This window comes from Antechinus flavipes, chromosome 1, assembly GCF_016432865.1.
Source record: "Antechinus flavipes isolate AdamAnt ecotype Samford, QLD, Australia chromosome 1, AdamAnt_v2, whole genome shotgun sequence".
Classification (NCBI taxonomy): domain Eukaryota; kingdom Metazoa; phylum Chordata; class Mammalia; order Dasyuromorphia; family Dasyuridae; genus Antechinus; species Antechinus flavipes.
The window spans coordinates 243501495-243520888 of NC_067398.1; the positions used below are offsets into that span (position 1 = coordinate 243501495).

General features: G+C 35.4%; 1 protein-coding gene across 1 annotated transcript in view; it reads left to right on the forward strand.

Moving 5' to 3' along the window:
* Positions 1 to 19394, forward strand: part of GABBR2 (gamma-aminobutyric acid type B receptor subunit 2) — a 780032-nt gene that overhangs the window by 602200 nt on the left and 158438 nt on the right. The window contains exons 9-11 of the mRNA XM_051998595.1: positions 10316 to 10396; positions 13834 to 13984; positions 16197 to 16329. Of these exons, the coding sequence (XP_051854555.1) occupies positions 10316 to 10396; positions 13834 to 13984; positions 16197 to 16329 (365 nt within the window). The remainder of the gene's footprint in view (positions 1 to 10315; positions 10397 to 13833; positions 13985 to 16196; positions 16330 to 19394) is intronic.

Sequence of the window (19394 nt, forward strand, 5' to 3'; positions counted from 1 at the left end):
CAATCTCCCATCTGTTCCTACCATCTCTATTCCTGAGGATTCTATTGCTACTTCACCTCCCTGATAGAAATATTGAATAAGGTGAGGAGAGAAAAACCCTTCCCCAATACCACTGCCTTTGGCTTGAGGCAATGTAAAGATCATTAGACATTGACTCAAAGACTCAGGCTTGGGTCCCAATAGCAGTGGGACCACAGGCAAACCTCTCAGAGCCTGATAATTTATAGAGTACTGATAATAATGCTTCCACTTCTTCACAAGGTTGTTATAAGGAAAGTGCCTCATGAAACATAAAATATTATATAAAAGTGAGTTGTTATTAGTATTGCTCCTATTATTTTCACCAAGGCTTTGCTTTATCCAATAAGCCCAAATACTCCAATGGGAATATTATAGTTTTTTCCCACTTTAACTAGTCCAAATGAACCCAACTACCCTACAAGTCAGGAAACTATAGGAAGAAAGGAGATGTGACTGGGGGCAAAAAAAGCCATTTTAATACTTTATGAAAATGATTGATGTTTCAACTCCAATACTTTCCCTTATACTATGCTATTTGGGGGCTTGAGCTCTGATGGTTCTGTTTCACAAGGTCAGTGACAACTATGTCCTTGAATCTTCTCTCTGGGGTGCCTGAGGTAATCATCATGAACCTCTGACATTTAGGAGTAATTTAAAGTGTTTGCATCTGAAAAATTAGAAGAAGGAATAGGAGAATGATTAGATCAACTAGTACTATCAATATAAGTAGGTAAGTTAGAAGGAGTCACTATGGGGAAAAGATGATAAATTCAGTTTTGGACATGTTGAGTTTGAGATACTGGAAGGAAATCAAGCAGCTGGGAATACTGGACTGGAACTCAGTTCTGTGTATAGACTTTAGAGTCATTCAAAGAGTCAACTTAGTATAGAAGAACTATGATGGAGCTGGCTGAATTAGCTATTCCTACTTAGGCCAATCAATCAAAAAGAATTTATTAAACATTACTATGTATTTATTAAAACATTTCTATATTCCAGGAATCATTTTAGGCATCTGGAATATAAAGAACAAGTGAAACCCTCAAAGAGTTTTTTAAATAGTATTTTATTTTTCCAAATACATGCAAAGATAATTTTCAATATTTACCTTTGCAAAACCCTGTGTTCCAAATTTTTCTCCCTTTCTTCCTCCCTTCCTCCTCCCCAAGACAGCAAGCAATCTAAGTTAAACATGTGCAACTCTTCTAAAAATTTTTCCATATTCTTCATGCTGCACAAGAAAATCAGATCAAAAGGGGAGAACCTATGAAAAAGGGGAAAAAAACAAGCAAGCAAACAACAACTACAAAAAATAAAAATACTATGCTTTGCTCCACATTCAGTCTCTATTGTTCTGTCTCTGGATGTGAATGGCACTTTCCATCACAAATCTATTGGAATTACCTTGAATAACCTTATTGTTAAAAAGAGCCAAGTCCATCATAGTTGATCATCACATAATCTTGTTTTTACTGTGTTCAATATTCTCTTGGTTCTGCTCACTTTGTCTAGCATCAGTTCATGTAAGTCTTTCCAAGCTTTTCTGACATCAGCCTTCTTACAGAACAATAATATTCCATTACATTCATATTCCATAACTTATTCAACCATTTCTTAATTGATGGGCACCTACTTAATTTCCAATTTCTTGCCACTACAAAAAGGACACATGTGGGTCCTTTTCTCTCTTTTATGATCTCTTTGGGATACAGACCTAGTATAAACACTGCTAGATCAAAGGGTATGCACAGTTTTTTTGGTCATAATTCCAAATTGAAGGAGCTTACTTTCTAATTGGGACAACACATGCATAAATAAGTACATACAAGATATATACAAAATGGATACAAGGGGATTTGGAAGCAGAAGGCATTAGCATCTGGATGATCAGAAAAGACTTGAATGTATAACTGAAAAAGCTTTTTTTAAACTTTTACTGCATGGCAAGAACTATGCTAATTGCTGGTAATAAAAACAGAAAATTAAGACAGTCCCTGCATTCGAGGAGTTCACATTCTAATTGGAAGAGGTAACACATATAGAAGGATTTAGCTGCAGGCCATTAGTAAAGACTAGTGGTCTTCACCTGCAGGGCAAATGGCAAGAGTCTTTAGGTTGCATCACTGAGCAGATGACAAAGGCCAGGGTTTGGGAGCATTGTAGTAATATTGCAAATGGTAAAGCTTTTGGTTCACCAGCATACCAGGATTGTAGCTTGATTCTTTGTTCATCCATAAATGGTGATGTCCTCCAAGTAAAGGTAAGGGTATGCTGGGAGCAGGACCCACTACCATTTTGAAGGGAACAGTAACCCCAAGAGGTAGAGTAAATCAGAAACTCAGTTCTGTCCCATGGGGGTGGGGATGAAACAAAGGGGAAGAAAGCATTAACAGAAAGATTGGAAACAAAGATTTCCTTTAGTGCCTATTCCTGCTCTTCCCCTGGCCCTGTATCTGGGCCAGTGCACAGGTTGGAGTGGAGAAAGCAGGAAGTCCTACTTCACAAAGAAAATGATACTTGAACTGAATTTCAAAGGAAAGTAGGAAGTCTAGGAAATACAGGTAAGGGAGGAAAAATTTAGAAGGTCCATTTTTTAGAAATTGTGTCAGGAGCATCATTACAGCAAATTACATGGACAACTTCATCCCAAGTGTTGCAGGTCAAGATGCCTCTTGCCTTTTCTTTACTGTTTTATCCTTAAGTTTAGTTTACAAGAAATTTGTTATGTGCAACCTTGTTATTTGTTGTTCAGTCACTTCAGTCATGTCCAACTCTTCATGACCCCATTTGGAGTTTTCTTATTTTGAAGATATTGGAGTGGTCTGCCATTTCCTTTTCCAGATCATTTTACAGATGAGAAAACTGAGGCAAACAGAGCTAAGTGATTTTTCCAGGGTCACACAGCTAGTAAGTATCTGAAGCCACATTTGAATTCAGTCCTGTGCTTTATCCACTGCACCACCTATCTGCCCCTTACCCACCATTTATTCAGTATTACTGTGTTTTTACAATACAAGAACTGAAAGGATGAGTAAGTCATCATGCCATGATCATAGAGGCACAAGAGAAACCTGGGATAGGATGTGTCACCCAGTGAATTGGTAGGATAATAGCAAGCAGCATTCCACTTCTGCCTTCTGGTTATTCTGAGCTATTCTGCATATTTCATGTGATTTTGCCCCACCACCAAAATAAATAAATAAAGGCTTCCTACATGGAGCAGTTGGAGTTCAACCTTTTCTTTCACATTAGCCTTTTAAAAGTCCAATGTGAGAATTCTATAGCACAGTGATTACCACTGGGTTTTGCTAATGTGACATTTCAAGAAATGGGCTTGACAGCATAGCATAACAGCAGGCCAGCATCCTATAGCATTCACCAAAAGGCATGGAATCTCTTTGTGAAGAGGAAGTTGTTGATGGATATTTCACTCTCCTCCTAAAAAAATCAAAGGAACAAAAGAGTCAAAAGTAAGAATTACTAGATTTTGTTTCACAAAGTTTTCTGAATTTTTAAAAGAGAATTCAGGAGATCTTGCTGAATTTTAGGAATCAATAAAATAGGATTTAAATCACTCTGAAAGACCATTTGTACTATAACTTTAAACTCTCTTATATTACTCTCCACATAGTCTATGCTGCAGACCAAAGCTGACTAATCATTGGCCCCAGAATCTTTCCAGAAATCTTTATTTGTCTTTGCTCAGGCCTTTCTCCATCCTTAGAATGCTCTCTCTTCCTTATGGTCCTATTGCTTTTCATCTCTTTCTTCTTCTTCATCTTCTATGCCAAATAAAATCCAACCTATCCCTTCTGATTGGAAAAAAAGCAATCAGTCACTGGCTTCACTCTTCTAGTGTCAAGATAAAACTATAATCCCATAACCTGTCATTTCTGGCCACATGTGGAGAAAGAAGCAAGCAGAATTGAGAAGAGGAAATTTGGGAAAGCTAACTGAATTCTCCATCTAATTATCTAGAAAGGAAAAAAGGGAAAAAACCTCTATCTTGTTAAAGGTGTTAAAGCTGTTGTCTGCAGAAAAATAACCGCTTGTGTTCTGACGTATCAAGAGAAGTCTCTAAATGCATAAATTCTAGGAAAGTTTGGATTCTAAATTAGGATAAGTGGAATTAATTTAATTTAATTCAGTTCAGCAATATTTCATGAACTGGCCTATTCTTTTTAATAGTATTTTATTTTTCTAAATACATGCAAAGATAACTCTCAACATTAACCTTTGCAAAACCTTGTGTTCCAAATTTTTCTTCCTCTTTTCCTCTTTCTCCCTTCCCAAGACAGCAAGCCATTCAATATTAAGTTAAACATGTGTAATTCTACTAAATATATTTCTATAGTTCTCATGCTACATACACAAAAAAAAAAATCAGATCAAAGGGGGGGAGAAAGCCATGAGAAAGAAAAAAAGAAGAAGCAAACAAAGAACAACAATAAAAGATGAAAATACTATGTTGTGATTCACATTCAGTCTCATAGTTCTCTCTTTGGATGTGGATGGCACTTTCTATCACAAGTCTATTGGAATTGACTCAAATCATCTTGCAGCTGAAAAAAACTCCATTATAGCTGATTATCACATAATCTAGTTGTTACTATGTACAATATTCTCTTGATTCTGCTCATTTCACTCAGCATCAGTTCATGTAAATCTTTCCAGGCTTTTCTGGAATCAGCCTTTTCATCATTTCTTATAGAACAATAATATTCCATTATATTCATAAACCATTCAGTTATTCTCCAATTGAAGAGCATTCACTCAATTTCCTTTTCTTTGCCACTACAATAAGGGCTGTTATAAGCATTTTTGCATATGTGAGTCCTTTTCTCTTTTATGATCTTGTTTAAATATAGACTCAGTAGAGACACTGCTGAATCAAAAGGTATGCACACTTTTATAGCCCTTTGGTCATAGTTCCAAATTGCTCTCCAAAATGGCTGGATCATTTCACAACTCCACCAACAATTCATTAGTGTCCCAATTTTCCCATATCTCCTTCAACATTTATCATTATCTTTTCCTGTCATCTTAACCAATCTGAGAGATATGATGTGGTACCTCAAAGTTGTCTTAATTTACATTTCTCTAATCAATAGTGATTTATAACATTTTTTCATATGTCTAAAAATGTCAACCAACATTTATTTAATGCTTTCTGTATAGAGAGTTCTATGCTAGGTGCTGAGGGAGACACAAAGTTTAAATAAGACATAGTCTCTGATCTCATGGTCCTTTACAATCTAAAAGGGGAACAAGATCATAAATAATGGTTACTATCGCCTTCTCAGGGAGAAGAGATAAAGGAAGGAGGGAAAGAGTCTGGAACTCAAAATTGTGAAAATGAATGTTAATAAAATTTTACGTGTAATTGAGAAAAGAATAAAAATCAAAACAGAAAGAAATTCAAAATTTAAAAAATAGTCATTATGTATATCAGTATTTTGATATGCTGATCCATAAAGTCCTTAATATGGTTACACCCTCCAGTGACTCAAAACATATCTCTTTCACTCTGTCTTATATGATTGTTTTAGTGAATAATTTATTAATCATCTACTATTGACCTAACATAGGCAGCTAAGTAGTGTAGTGGATAGAGTGCTGGTCCTAGAATCAGGAAGATTAAGTTCAATCCAACCTCAGTACTTCCTAGTTATGTGATCCTGGGCAAGTCACTTAATCCTGTTTGCCTCAGTTTCCTCATCTACAAAATGGGCTGGAAAAGAAAATGGCAAAACACTCCAGCAACTTTGCCAAGAAAACCCTACAATGGGATCACAAAGAGTCAGACACAACTGAAAATGACCCAGCAACAATAATTGACCTATCATGTCTAAAGAGAATCTAGGTGAAGCATATTACTCATCTCCCAAGAGAAAAGTGATAGACTCAAAGTACAGAAAGAACTTTAATTTTTGGACATAACCACTGTGTAGATTTTTTTGACAATATTTATTGGGAGTAGAGGATTTTCCTCTGTTTTTACTTAGGGGACACAAAGGGGGAGAAAAAGAGACTAGCAATATTAATAGCTGCCCAAAAAACAGAAGGCTATTTGAATACCTTTTTAATGTACATAAGAAAATAGAAGGAAGAACAGAAGAAAACAGAAATAAGCAGAAACACTTTAAAAGTATTAAGTTCAGAGGCAGCTATATGGTCTAGTGTATAGAACACTAACCCTGGAGTCAGGAGGATCTGTGTTTGAATTTGACCTCAGACACTTAACCATATTAGCTGTGTGACCCTTAAGTCACTTAACACAACTGCTTTGCAAAAAAGTAAATAAATAAAAGTAATAAGTTGAATTTATTAGATATCTTTCTTTAAAGCAAGCAATATGAAATAGATTTCATGATTTCTTATACAGTTCTCTCTTTTTCTATGTGAAAATGTTTAAGTTCAGAGTTTAAAATTTTAAAATATTTTAAAGCACCTACTAAGTATTGTGCTAGGTGGGGCCATGAGTATAAAGATAAAAGAATCTCTACTCACAAGAAAAATACATTCAAATGAGCAAGACAACAAGCACATATACAAGGACATAGATAATGAATATAATGAGAATAAACTCAAACACAAAATAGTTCAATGTAAGGCAATTTGGGGGAAAAAAGGCAATGGGAAGGGAAGGATTGTGGAAGGCCTCATGTAGAAGATGGTACTGATGAAGGAAGAGAAAGATTTTATCAAGTCAAGTGGGAAAAAGAACAAGTTCGAGGCATGGGGAGATGACTAGCATAGACATAGGGATAGAAGATAAAATGTTACCTGTGAAGAGAGAAACAGCTTGGCTGCATTACAGAATGTGGGAGAAGGAGTACTGTCCAATGGAGCTAGAAGGCTAGGCTTGAGTCAGGTTGTAAGGAGTTTTAAAAGTTAAGTAGGAATTTACATTTTATCTTAGAGACAATAGAGACTGAGTGAAATTGTTTGAGTCAGATTTTAAGACTTAAGGAAAATCACTTTGGCAGGAAGGGGCAGGATATATAGACCTGAGTCTGCTGCTCTGTAGAGGGTCCACCAAGTATAGCACAGGTCTTCCTCCACGGCTTTTGCCAGAGTAGGACATCCATCTGTTACCACCATAAACTCACTATACTATGAACCTACTTCCTTTTCTGATCATGTATATCCTGGATGATACTTTTTGTTTTGCTTGTTGAATGCAAATCGTCATTGATAATGCACTGCAGCCTTCCAGTGGTGGTGGGAAAATCTTCAAAGATTACAGTAACAATATTAACTACAACATTAATTGTAAGAGATAGAATGTATATTAGGAAACATCCAGTCCCCCACCTTTTTTCCAGTTGAAGAAACTAAGGCCCAGATTACAAATAACAATGTTGTAAAATTTACACACTGACAGTAACATTATGCAAGGATCAATTATGATGGACTTAACTCTTCTCAGCAATATAATGTTTCAAGACAAATCCAAAAACTTATAATGGAAAATAATATCCATATTCGGAAAAAGAACTGGGAAAGTCTGAATGCAGATCAAAGCATACTATTTTCACTTAGGGTTTTTTCATGGTGTTTTTTTTCTTTTATTCTATTTTTTTCTTTCACAACATGACTATGTTGTGGAAATATGTTTTACATGATAACACATGGATAACCTATATCAGATTTATTGCATCTTAGGAAGAAGGAGAGAAGGGAAGGAGAAAGAAAAATCTTTCAAAAAATAAATGCTGAAAATTGCCTTTACATATAACTGGAAAAAAATAAAATACTACTTAAAAAATAAAATAGCTTTATAATTTGTAAAAATGAACAATTTTAAAAGACTTAGTAACTAATAAATGCAATGATCAGTTATGATTTCAGAAGACTCATGATCAAACATGTTTCCCATCTCTTGACAGAGACATGATAGACTCAGAGTACAGGATGAAACATAAGATTTTGACATGGCCAATGTGAGAATTTGTTTTACTTGACTATACATGTTTGCTACAAAAGTTTTGTTTTTGTTGCTTTCTTAGTGGAGAAAAGGGAGGAAAGGAGAAAAGGGCATAAAAAGAAGACTTTTGTTGATAGAAAAAAAATAAAATTTAATTAAATTTTTAAAAAGAGATGAAAATATTACATAATTCACATCCATAATATATCATCAGAAAAAACAACTGAAATTAAAAAGATGACAGTTTTTTGTCTCAGCAGGTTACATAGGATAGTTGAAAATAATATGCTATTTGCCAAATGCAGTTTCCTAATAAATTCTGAAACTAGCTTACTGTTCAAATACAGTGTCCTTCTAGAATCTACACACTGATGAACAAATTGATGGACTATCCATACAACCAAATGTCAAAATTAGCATTTTAATAATAATAAGTAATAATAATGAGAACTTACATTTCTTTATGGTTTTATAAAGCACTTTCCCCATGAAGTAAGTAACACATGTTTTATTATCACCAAGTTACAAATGTGAAAAATTGAGGATCAGAAAGGTTGTGATTTGCCTATCACATAACAAATAAGCATGAGAACCAGGTATTCTGACTGCAAGTCTAAAATATTCAATATGTGAATTAAATAGTGCAAAATGCTATGTGAAGTTCCAAGAGAAAGGTAATCACTGAAAGAGGAAATCAAAAACAAATTGCCAAATGAGATAACCTTTGAGGTAAGCTTTAAAGATAGGGTAGGAATTCAGCTAGTGAAGAGGGAGGACATCCAAGCATGAAGAGGAGATGAGTAAAAGCACTTTCTTACCTTGGAAAGTCAAAATATTGGGGTGGAAAGAGCATTGAGTTGGGAGTCAGAGATATAGGTTTGATTTTCAACTAATGCTGTTAGTAGTTGTATAATTTCTTCAGTATTTTTTTTTAATATGGATGTCTCCTTTGTTAAGCTGTTGACTATTTTTTCATGATTTTCCTTGCATCACTCTAATTTTTCTTCCCAATTTTTCCTCTCTTTCTCTCTCTCTCTCTCTCTCTTTTTTTCAAAATCCTTTTTGAGCTCCTCTATGCTCTGATCCCAATTCATATTTTTCTTGGAGGATTTAACTTTACTTAAAAGTTAAAAGTTCACTGGGCTTATATCCTAAAGAGATCTTAAAAGAGGGAAAGGGACCCACATGTGCAAAAATGTTTGTGGCAGCCCTTTTTGTGGTGGCAAGAAACTGAAAACTGGATGGATGCCCATCAATTGGAGAATGGATGAATAAATTATGTTATATGAATGTTATGGAATATTATTGTTCTATAAGAAATGACCAACCGGTTGAACTGATGCTAAATGAAATGAGCAAAACCAGGAGATCATTATACATGGCAACAATAAGATTATATGATGATTAATTCTGATAGACGTGGCTCTCTTCAACAATGAGATGATTCAAACCAGTTCCAATTGTTCAGTGATGAAGAGAGCCATCTACACCCAAAGAAAGAACTATAGGAACTGAGTGTGGTTCACAACATAGCATTTTCACTCTTTTTGTTGTTTGTTTGCTTGCATTTTATTTTGCTTCTCTTTTTCTCTTGTGCGGCATGATAATTGTATATGTATATATATATTGGATTTAAGATATATTTCTACCATGTTTAACATAACTTGCCATTAGGGGAGGTATGGGGAAAGGGAAGGAAAATTGGAACACAGGGTTTTGCAAAGGCTAATGTTGAATTGTTCATGCATATGTTTTGAAAAAAAAAAGCTTTAATAAAAAAAAAGAAAGAAAAGTTAAAAGTTCATGTCTGAGCCTCACTTTCTTGGCCTGTAAAATTAGGAGAAGGGACTAGATGATTCCATTCTAGCTCTAAGTCTTATGAACCTGTGAAAGATACAAAGGCCAGAAAGCACAAGATATGTGTATGGTGTGTGTTCAGGGTGCAAACAAAAGATGGGCCAGCTCACTCTTTGTAAAAAATGAGATCTGCCTATCAAAAAGAGAGATCATGGAACAAGAGATGGGAGGAAAGGGATGTAAAATGAGCTTCACATTTGAGGAAAGACTTTAAAACAGGGGATGATGATCTTAGATGAACTTGGAAAGCACTAGAGGTCTCTGAGAAATGGGATGGCATGGTAAGCATAACAAATCAAGCAAATGACAATAGCAGTGAACACAGACATTGGGTATTGAGTAGAAGAGGTTATGTTCAAGGTAGAGGAATTGGGAAAGAAAGAGGATAGAATTAGTAGTTAGTCTCTATCTGTAGCAATTGGGGAAAAAAAGAGTAAATGGAAAAAGACATCTTAGCAAGCAAATAAAAAAGAATTTTATATAATCCTTTTATTGTTTTTTCTACAGATAGTAGTGAAGTGAAGGTGGGTGAATACAATGCTGTGGCTGACACATTGGAAATCATCAATGATACCATCAGATTTCAAGGTATGATGGCTGCTTAAAATTCAGTCAAAGAGTAATATGATATTGTATAAATATCCCCAGTAACCCAGGAACACATGTTATAGAATAACAATAATAATAGTAATCTAATCTAACATATGAAAGATAGATAGACATATCTATATAGAGAAACATATATATAGTGCCTACTATGTGCCAGGCACTACACTAAGAGCTTTCTAATTTTTATCTCCTTATGCGGCAGCAAGGCAGATAAAAGTGGCTATGGAATCAGGAAGTGTGTGTATCATGTACTATTTCTGATATAATACAGGATATTTTACTATGGATGATTCACTTAACCCTTCTGGTCTCAGTAATTCTCTAAAATTTTAAGTTACAGAAGGAGGTATTAATCTGCATCCATGGAAGAAGTTTCTACATCATAAATTCCTTACACTAATGAAATCACAAGTACAAAATATCATTATTGTCTTAGAGACAAAGTGCTGAATGACTCTTACTCAATCTCAAGTCAGAAGCCAGGTTTGGGGAAGATGCTACCAGGTTTCAGGAAAGGACAGGTTGCTTTAAAATCAAGTGAAGAGGAATAATGTGACATTTTGTATTTATCTCTAATAGCCCAAAGGTCACTTGAGAAGAGAAGGGGGAAGAGATTAAGTATTTATATAGTGTCTATTGTGTGCCATATATAATGCTAAGTACTTTGCAAATTTATTTCATTTGATCCTCATAACAACCCTGAGGGATAAGCACTGTGGTGATCCCCATTTTACAGTTAAGGAAACTAAGGTAATAAGAGGTTAAGGCTCCAGACCTAGTACCATATTCACTGCTAGAGTGTGCCACTTGGCTTAGTACTTTGGGTTTCCATGAAGGATAGGCAGCTCCCTTATACTATGTACATGGAAAGGAATATACATTAACCCATTTGGGAGCATGGCCTGGAACAAGGTTAGGGGGCAGTCTGCTGTATAGAGCCAGCAACTTGGAGACCCTGTTCAGATACCAAGGGGTCTGGATAATACTGAAGTCAGTGAGCATATAAATCCCTCAGTCGTTCCTCAAGCTAAACTAAGGCCTGGATAGAGGTGGCTCATTTGGGGACTATAGAGAAGGGAGAAATGAATCCCAATTGTTCATATTTCATAAATAAGGCTTACAGAACAAAAAGGCAAAATTCCAGTTTCAACAAACAACCTGAAAAATGCATTATTTCCCCAAATAACATTTGGGGACCATTTCCTCAAATTTTTCTTATGTGCACAAATTATTGAATTTACCTGAGAGGCTACCTGAGCTACTTAACTTATTTTCTATGTTGTTTAGCTTATTCACTTTTTATTTAATATGAGTTATTTTGTCATATTACTTAGTTTCATTCACAGGATTTAATTTTTAGATATAATAAGAGAAACATGCAAGAAAAGTCTCCTCTGTTACAGCCAGGGTCAGACATTTGTACACCTTTGGTAAGATGTGAAGATTGTGTTCCTACGATGTGAAAAGTATATTTAAAGTACACCATGGAATTTTAGCTTTCCCCCTAAAATGAATAGTTGAGAGAATTAGCTTTTTCTAGTATGAAAAAAATGTCCATTTTGTTTAAAAGTTATATTTTAAAGTGCCCCACCTCATGTAGTATCCGAGAAGCTGCCTCCATTGCTCACCGAACACACAAAAAATATTGTTCTCCTACAATTATCATCCATACCAACTAACTAAAACTTGTAGCATTTTGGCCATATTTTATTTGTACCTACAGTGTCCTTCCTCATCGAGATCCTTTTCTAACCTTAATTGACCAGCCTTTAAACAACAATAAAATTTCAGAAGAAGTCAATGCCCAGGCTAGGAAGTCAGCCTTAATTCCCCATTCAGGACCTAAAATATACAATTTGCTCTTCAGGTACTAAGAACTCTAGGGATATATTTACTCATGGAAAAAGCCCAGAGTATAGAACACACACAACCCCAGGGATTGTTCACAATCTGCATTTATTGAATTTCAATTTAAAATTGCTCCACATTCTATAAAGGCAAAGCAGAACCCTCTGGAGAGTGATCTCTTTGATTTTTTTTTTTTAAATATAGAAGTAACTGAGCTTGAGGAAAGAAAGTCCTAAAAGAGCTCATTCTGGAAAGTTTTTTTTTTAAATCTTATAAGACTACCAGCAGTTTCTTTTTATAACCTTTCATTAAAGCAATTACTTCAGAAGTAAAGGGATATATATATATAATATAAAACTTCCTAGAGATATTATTTTCATTGAGGAACGCAGCACATCCCATTCAATCTGGCCCTATACTTTCATGGCAGCCTCCTATGATCTAACTGGAAATCCAATGCACACCTAAACTCCCTCCCTCCTAATTCATCAACCTGAATGGTAACTCTCTTCCAAATCCCTGACTATAGGCTTTACTTCCAATAGCCTGGATTTAGGCCATCAAGAGGTTTTAGAATCATTCACACCCAACCAGAAAATCAAAAATGGCTAAGGGCTGCTGGCCTGGTCCTCATACTATACCCAGCCTACAACTTGTAGTGATTCATGATGCAATGAGGTAAATTGGCCTTTCTAAGGATAGTAAGAGAGTCATAAAGTAATGTTCATGGGAAGAAAAGCCTAATTTTGCTGGAAGTGATTATGAAAGACTTTTTGTATGGAAATCAGTTTTACTGGATTTTGATGGCAGGAGGAGGGAGCAAAGCTGATGATTTTGTGTACCTCTGCCTCATTTAATACAATTCTCACTCAAGTTAATACCAGATGATGTCACTGATCCTTTTTCAGAAGGAAGGAGGAACAACAACAACCCACTCCCTAAATTCTAGCTCTTTAGTGTTGGTGTATTCATTAGTGTAGGGAACTGCAAGTAAGGAAATCCTTTCCACCAATGCAAAATAACATCTTCTCGGGGACACTAGTCCCCTGATTCAGGGCCTGAAGCATAGTATGTGTCAAAGGCAAAAGTCTGCTCTTCCTAAACCTAGGGCCATACTACTATGGCCTACTAGGCCATGTGATTTAATGATTTGATTTTGAATTTGCCTGTAACTATCATACCAAACATAAAGGAGCAGAAGAGAGGGGAGGAAACATTACTAATACTTAGGAATGTCTTATACAGTAAGTTGTGAATTTTATTTTTTAAAAAACTAAGGAAGGGGAGGAAAGAAGGAAGGAGGATAGGAAGGAAGGAAGGAAGGAAGGAAGGAAGGAAGGAAGGAAGGAAGGAAGGAAGGAAGGAAGGAAGGGAGGGAGGGAGGGAGGGAGAAAATGGAGGGAGGGAAGGAGGCCAGCTTAGGTGTGGTGATGGCTAAAAAAGAATCCTCAGTATTCAAGTCACAGTTGTTATTTCTTCTATGTTCGACACAATGACAATAATAAATAACTCTCAGAGGAAATCAATGTGTGTTTCGCTTAAGTTGATTTTTCTTATTGACCTTTCAGGTTCAGAACCTCCAAAAGACAAAACAATCATCCAAGAACAGCTGCGGGAAATCTCTCTTCCTCTTTACAGCATTCTCTCCGCCCTCACAATCTTAGGGATGATCATGGCCAGCGCCTTCCTCTTCTTTAACATCAAAAACAGGAACCAAAAGTAAGCTGTTCATTTGCTTCCTGCTCCAAATCTTCCCTAAACTTATGTGCTGCTTTTATATAGCCTAGAATTGACCACAGTGAACCCTCAGACTTCCCATCTGTAAATTGAGTATCCATAACATTTATGCAACCTACTTTTGATGGTAGTTGTGAACAATATGCTTTTAAAAATATAAATGTAAAAGTCTAGTCATTATCAACATTATTATAATCTTTCTTTGAATGTTATATCCTGAGCATTCAGAATGATAGAGGGCCAGAGATTTACATAGTAGGAGAAAGGATGCAAACACTTCTCATTTTTTAACATTCTTTTTTTTAAGTTTTCAATGTTTACTTGTATCAGATTTTGATTTTGATTTTTTTCTCCTTTTCCCCTTCCTCAAGACAGCAAGCAATCTGACAAGTTATACATGTACAATCATATTAAATGTTGGTCATCAAACAGTTCCCATTGTGAGAAAGAGAAGAACTCTTAGGGATCAACTACCCCAATTCCCCTCATTTGACAGATGAAGAAACTGAATCTCAGGAAGAAGTGACTTGTCCAAGGTCACACAGCAATTTGGTGAAAGTTAAAACTAGAATAAAGGATAGTTAAATTTAAGATCAGAGCTCTCTCCATTCTAACACATTGTATTTCCAACTTATAGGGAACATTCACCCACAGAGAAACTCGCCCACTAGGGAAATCTGGCTACTGTTAAATGACAAACAAGGCCACATTTTAGGCTACATATTTTTTAAATATAGCTCTTTAGTTTCCATGGAGAGTCTCTAAATCCAGTTTCCCTAATGTTGGGGCTGAGAGATGGGTTGGGAAGGGACAGTTGAGAGAGAAGAATGGAGGTGGGAAGATGGAAGATTAGTCTCGCTGCTATTCAAGACCAGCTTCAGATTATACATTCCTCATCCTTTAAATACATGTTATAGCTCTGAATGACACTGGCCTAGAACCCAGTGTGAAGGCAGACCTCACAGACACAGCATATGATCAAGAATTAAGTAGAGGCAGCCACTGTGTCCCCCACAGTGAAACATCATCTCTGAGGCTACCAAAGCTGTTGGAACCTAGATGAGTCACTGCTTGATCCAGGAATAAACTCCAAGAGAGAATCTAGGGCAATGGCAATGAATTTTTCCTCTCTTCCTATATGAGAAAAGGAAAATTATATTGATGTTTTAGCAATTTGTTAACTTTTTGGTCCTAGATGAAAGGCAAAATAGGTTCTCTTGAATCCTAGAATATCAGCTTTGAAAGAGTTCTCAGAGGTCACATAGTCCAGTGAAGTGAGACTCTCCCCTCCTTCACCTCAACCATAAGCAAATGGTCATCCAAACTTGACTTGAATACTTCCAATTACAGACATTTCACAAACCAACAAGGCATACCATTTTACTACTAGACAGTTCTCTCTCAATTGGGAAGTTTGGACAAGTCACTGTTTTTACCATGTTTAACAGAAAATACACCAGACTAGAAATCGAGGGACCTAAGAATGAATCCCAAGTCTACAAAAGTCACTTAATCTCATTAATTGTCACTTCTATCACCTATTAAATGGGAATGATGATGCTTACCCTATTTATATCATGGAGTCATTGTGAAGTAAGCACTTTAGAAGCTACAAAACATAAAAATATCCCATTATTGTTTTTGATAGTTGCCATTAACTAAAGACTAAATGCCCATTAATTTCTTCTAGCATGCCAGTAGGAAATTTCACAGCTAGGTGGGTGCAATGGATAGAATTCTGGCACTAGAGTCAAGAAGACCTGAATTCAAATGCAGCCTCAGACACTAGCTATGTCACCCTAGGCAAGTCATTTAACCCTATTGTCTCTGTTTCCTCATCTGTAAAATGAGTTGGAGAAGGAAATGGCAAATCACTCCAATATCTTTGCAAAGAAAACCCCAAAATGGAATCAGAAAGAGTCAGACATTACTGGAAAAAACTGAACAAGGAAAGAAATCAATGTTCCTATTTCCAATTTGTTGTTGTCTATACACTCTACTGAAGTTTTGAATTATTATTGAACTGTTTTCATCTATCTATTTTACTTCCCAAGTAGGAAACTATGTCTTACTTTTTCTTGTTTCAGTACTTAACACAGAATACAGTATTATACGTGGCAGGCATTCAGCAAAGATATATTGAGTGAATGAATGAATGAACTGTTCTAATAAGAACTATTCTTTTTATTGGTAGGCTAATAAAGATGTCCAGCCCTTACATGAACAACCTTATTATCCTTGGGGGAATGCTATCCTATGCATCTATTTTTCTTTTTGGCCTTGATGGATCCTTTGTCTCTGAAAAAACATTTGAAACACTTTGCACCGTAAGTAACTTAAAATATTCTACCTAGAAATGAATTATATAGCAGAAAACTTTTTATAGTGAAAATAGAAAATACAATATAATATGCCTCTTATTGAGCAGTTTTTAGAAATCTAAGCCATTCAGAACAGAGTCATAAACCCAAAAGTGAAAAAGCCTCTGGGAAAAGAGTGAAAGAGCTATTATAAAGTTCATGTACTTTTACAAAGAGAGGTATGGAGTCACCACCAGACTCCAATCTATTGACGTGTGTATAAAATTAAGTTAACTAACTTAAAAAACTTCACCTAGTAGCTAATCTACTGCAAAGTAGCATATTGAAGATGCAGTCAGAATCCTCACCAACTACAAAAGTCGTGTGTTAGCTTGATAGAAGTAGTGGCCATCTCAGGAGTGTTTTATGTTCATTAATGGTGACTCTGAATCTTAAAGCAGAGATTTGTTTGGAAAGGCTAATAAGTAACTGCTAGCAGTCTAGTCAAGCCTATGTTCTTCTTCTCTGAATAATATTTCTAAATGATCAAGATAATATTCATAAAATTACAAAGGAAATAAATTATACTGCATACAGTTATCTGAAATCTAAAAAAGGTTAAAAATTAAGTTTCAAAAAATTGATTGAAAATGTAAGTATCAGCATTTAAGGGATAAGTTTCAGTTATATGCAAATTTTAGGGGTTTTTATTCAAAGGGCACGCAGGGAATGCAGTGAAGAAAGTAACTTGTTCCAGCCAAGAAACAAACACTAATAATACCTATAAAAGCAAGGAAATAGCAGTTACTGTTCAACCAACACCTTTTTGTCAACCAAAGTAAGCATACTTGTGAAAATTCATTTCAACTAATGGCTAAAGGCATAATGGTTCACTGAAATTACCTAAATCAATTCTTGGACTTGAGTATTAATTTAGGGGAACATCAGCATTAACAATTTAAAAAAATGGATAATCTATAGTAGCCTTTCACTCTTTCTACAAACAGTAACACAAAGATAAAAAGTCAAACAACAAGAGAGAGAGAGAGAGAAAGAAAGAGAGAGAGAGAGAGAGAGTAAGGGGCCTAGAGTAAGAAAATTTCATCTTTGTGAGTTCAAATCTGATCTCAGATACTTACTATTTGACCTGGGCAAGTTATTTACCCCTGTTTACTTCATTTACAAGAGGTAAAAATTCAGAGCACTTGTTCCAGCCAAGAAACAAACACTAATAATATCTATAAAAGCAAGGAAATAGCAGTTATTGTTCAACCAACACCTTTTTGTCTATAAAATGAACTGAAAAAGAAAATAGCAAACTATTCCAGTATCTTTACCCAAAAAATATATATATATACCAGTGAGGTCACAAAAAACTGGACATACTGAACAACAACAATCTTTCATTCCTGAAAAGTCAAGATAAGTGAAGTGTTATCATATCATAAGAAGTTAATACTTGATTATAAATACCAGCATATTTGGGAATCTCCATTCCCAACCAATTGATCAGTTTTCTTTTGTGGTTTTCCTTATTTTTTTATATTTTTCTGACTTCACCAAGCTGAAAGTTTTCCTAGTCTCTGCACTGTCCAATGGAGGGCTCAGAAAGAGCTTTCTGAATTGGAAGAAATGGAAGGGGTTGAGAATTTTCAAAGCCTACACTTATGTCCTTAAAGAGATTCACAGCAATTTAGTCCCTTCCTTTATGGTCTTTAGTGTTTTCCTCCCCCAAGATCTCAATTTGATCCGCTGATGAAAGACAAGGAAATTGGGGGGGGGGGGGGAGAGAAAGTCATTTAGAAGGAAAGCACCAAAGGGTTAAAGGAAAGTATAAAAAATTTCCAGTTCATATCCCAAGATTTTCAACTTTCTCTCTCTCTCTCTCTCTCTCTCTCTCTCTCTCTCTCTCTCTCTCTCTCTCTGTCTCTCTCTCTCTCTCTCTCTCTCTCTCTTGTTGTTTGACTTTTTATCTTTGTGTTACTGTTTGTAGAAAGAGTGAAAGGCTACTATAGATTATCCATTTTTTTAAATTGTTAATGCTGATGTTCCCCTAAATTAATACTCAAGTCCAAGAATTGATTTAGGTAATTTCAGTGAACCATTATGCCTTTAGCCATTAGTTGAAATGAATTTTCACAAGTATGCTTATTTTGGTTGACAAAAAGGTGTTGGTTGAACAGTAACTGCTATTTCCTTGCTTTTATAGGTATTATTAGTGTTTGTTTCTTGGCTGGAACAAGTGCTCTGAATTTTTACTTCTTGAACAATGTCTTGAAAAGAGTGATTAGACTGGTTTACTAGAAGGTAGCACTAGCTAAGTGCAATGGGCAGTGGTGAGTTGGAGCCCACCTATATCAGTTCCTAAAAGTACATTGTTAAATTTTCAGCTTGAGTATCAACACCAAATCAGTAAAAGCTACAAATCAAATCTTGATTTATTATTTTATTGCTTATCTAGGCTTAAGAAAATGATGGAGAAAATGTTAATAATGCAAATTAAACTTGAAGGTGTGTTTTGTGAATAATTTTTTTTCAGAAAAAAGGTTATTAAATATTTTTCAGGACATCCCTAAATTAGTGGATATGGCAGAGAGATTTGGATTTCATATGGTGAAATATCTTAATATTTTACTATTTAAATGTGGAAGGCACTGCTAAGTAGTGAATTCTCCATAACTAGAAATCTTCATGCAGTCTGTATGATCTTTTGACCTAGTTAGTATATTCATATCTTACAGACAGCCATCAATAATTCCTTCTCTTTATCTCTGATCATCTTCCACTCCAAAGGACTTCCCAAGACCAGAACTATTAAGCAAAATCTTCCAACCATTCTAGCCCTCATCACCACCTGCATGTTCACATTAAAGTCATCAAAATAGCCCTAAGGACATCAGTCTGTAGCTGTAGAGAATCTCATTAAATTCAGCCATTGCTAAAACATAATTTAATTCAATTCAGCAAGCATTTTCTAAGTACCCTGTTAGGTGAAATGAGAAAACATGAAACATACACTACTGTCAAAGAGTTTACATTCTTATTTTGGGGTGAGGTGGGGAATGATATAGTAAGTAAATCCAAGATAGTTC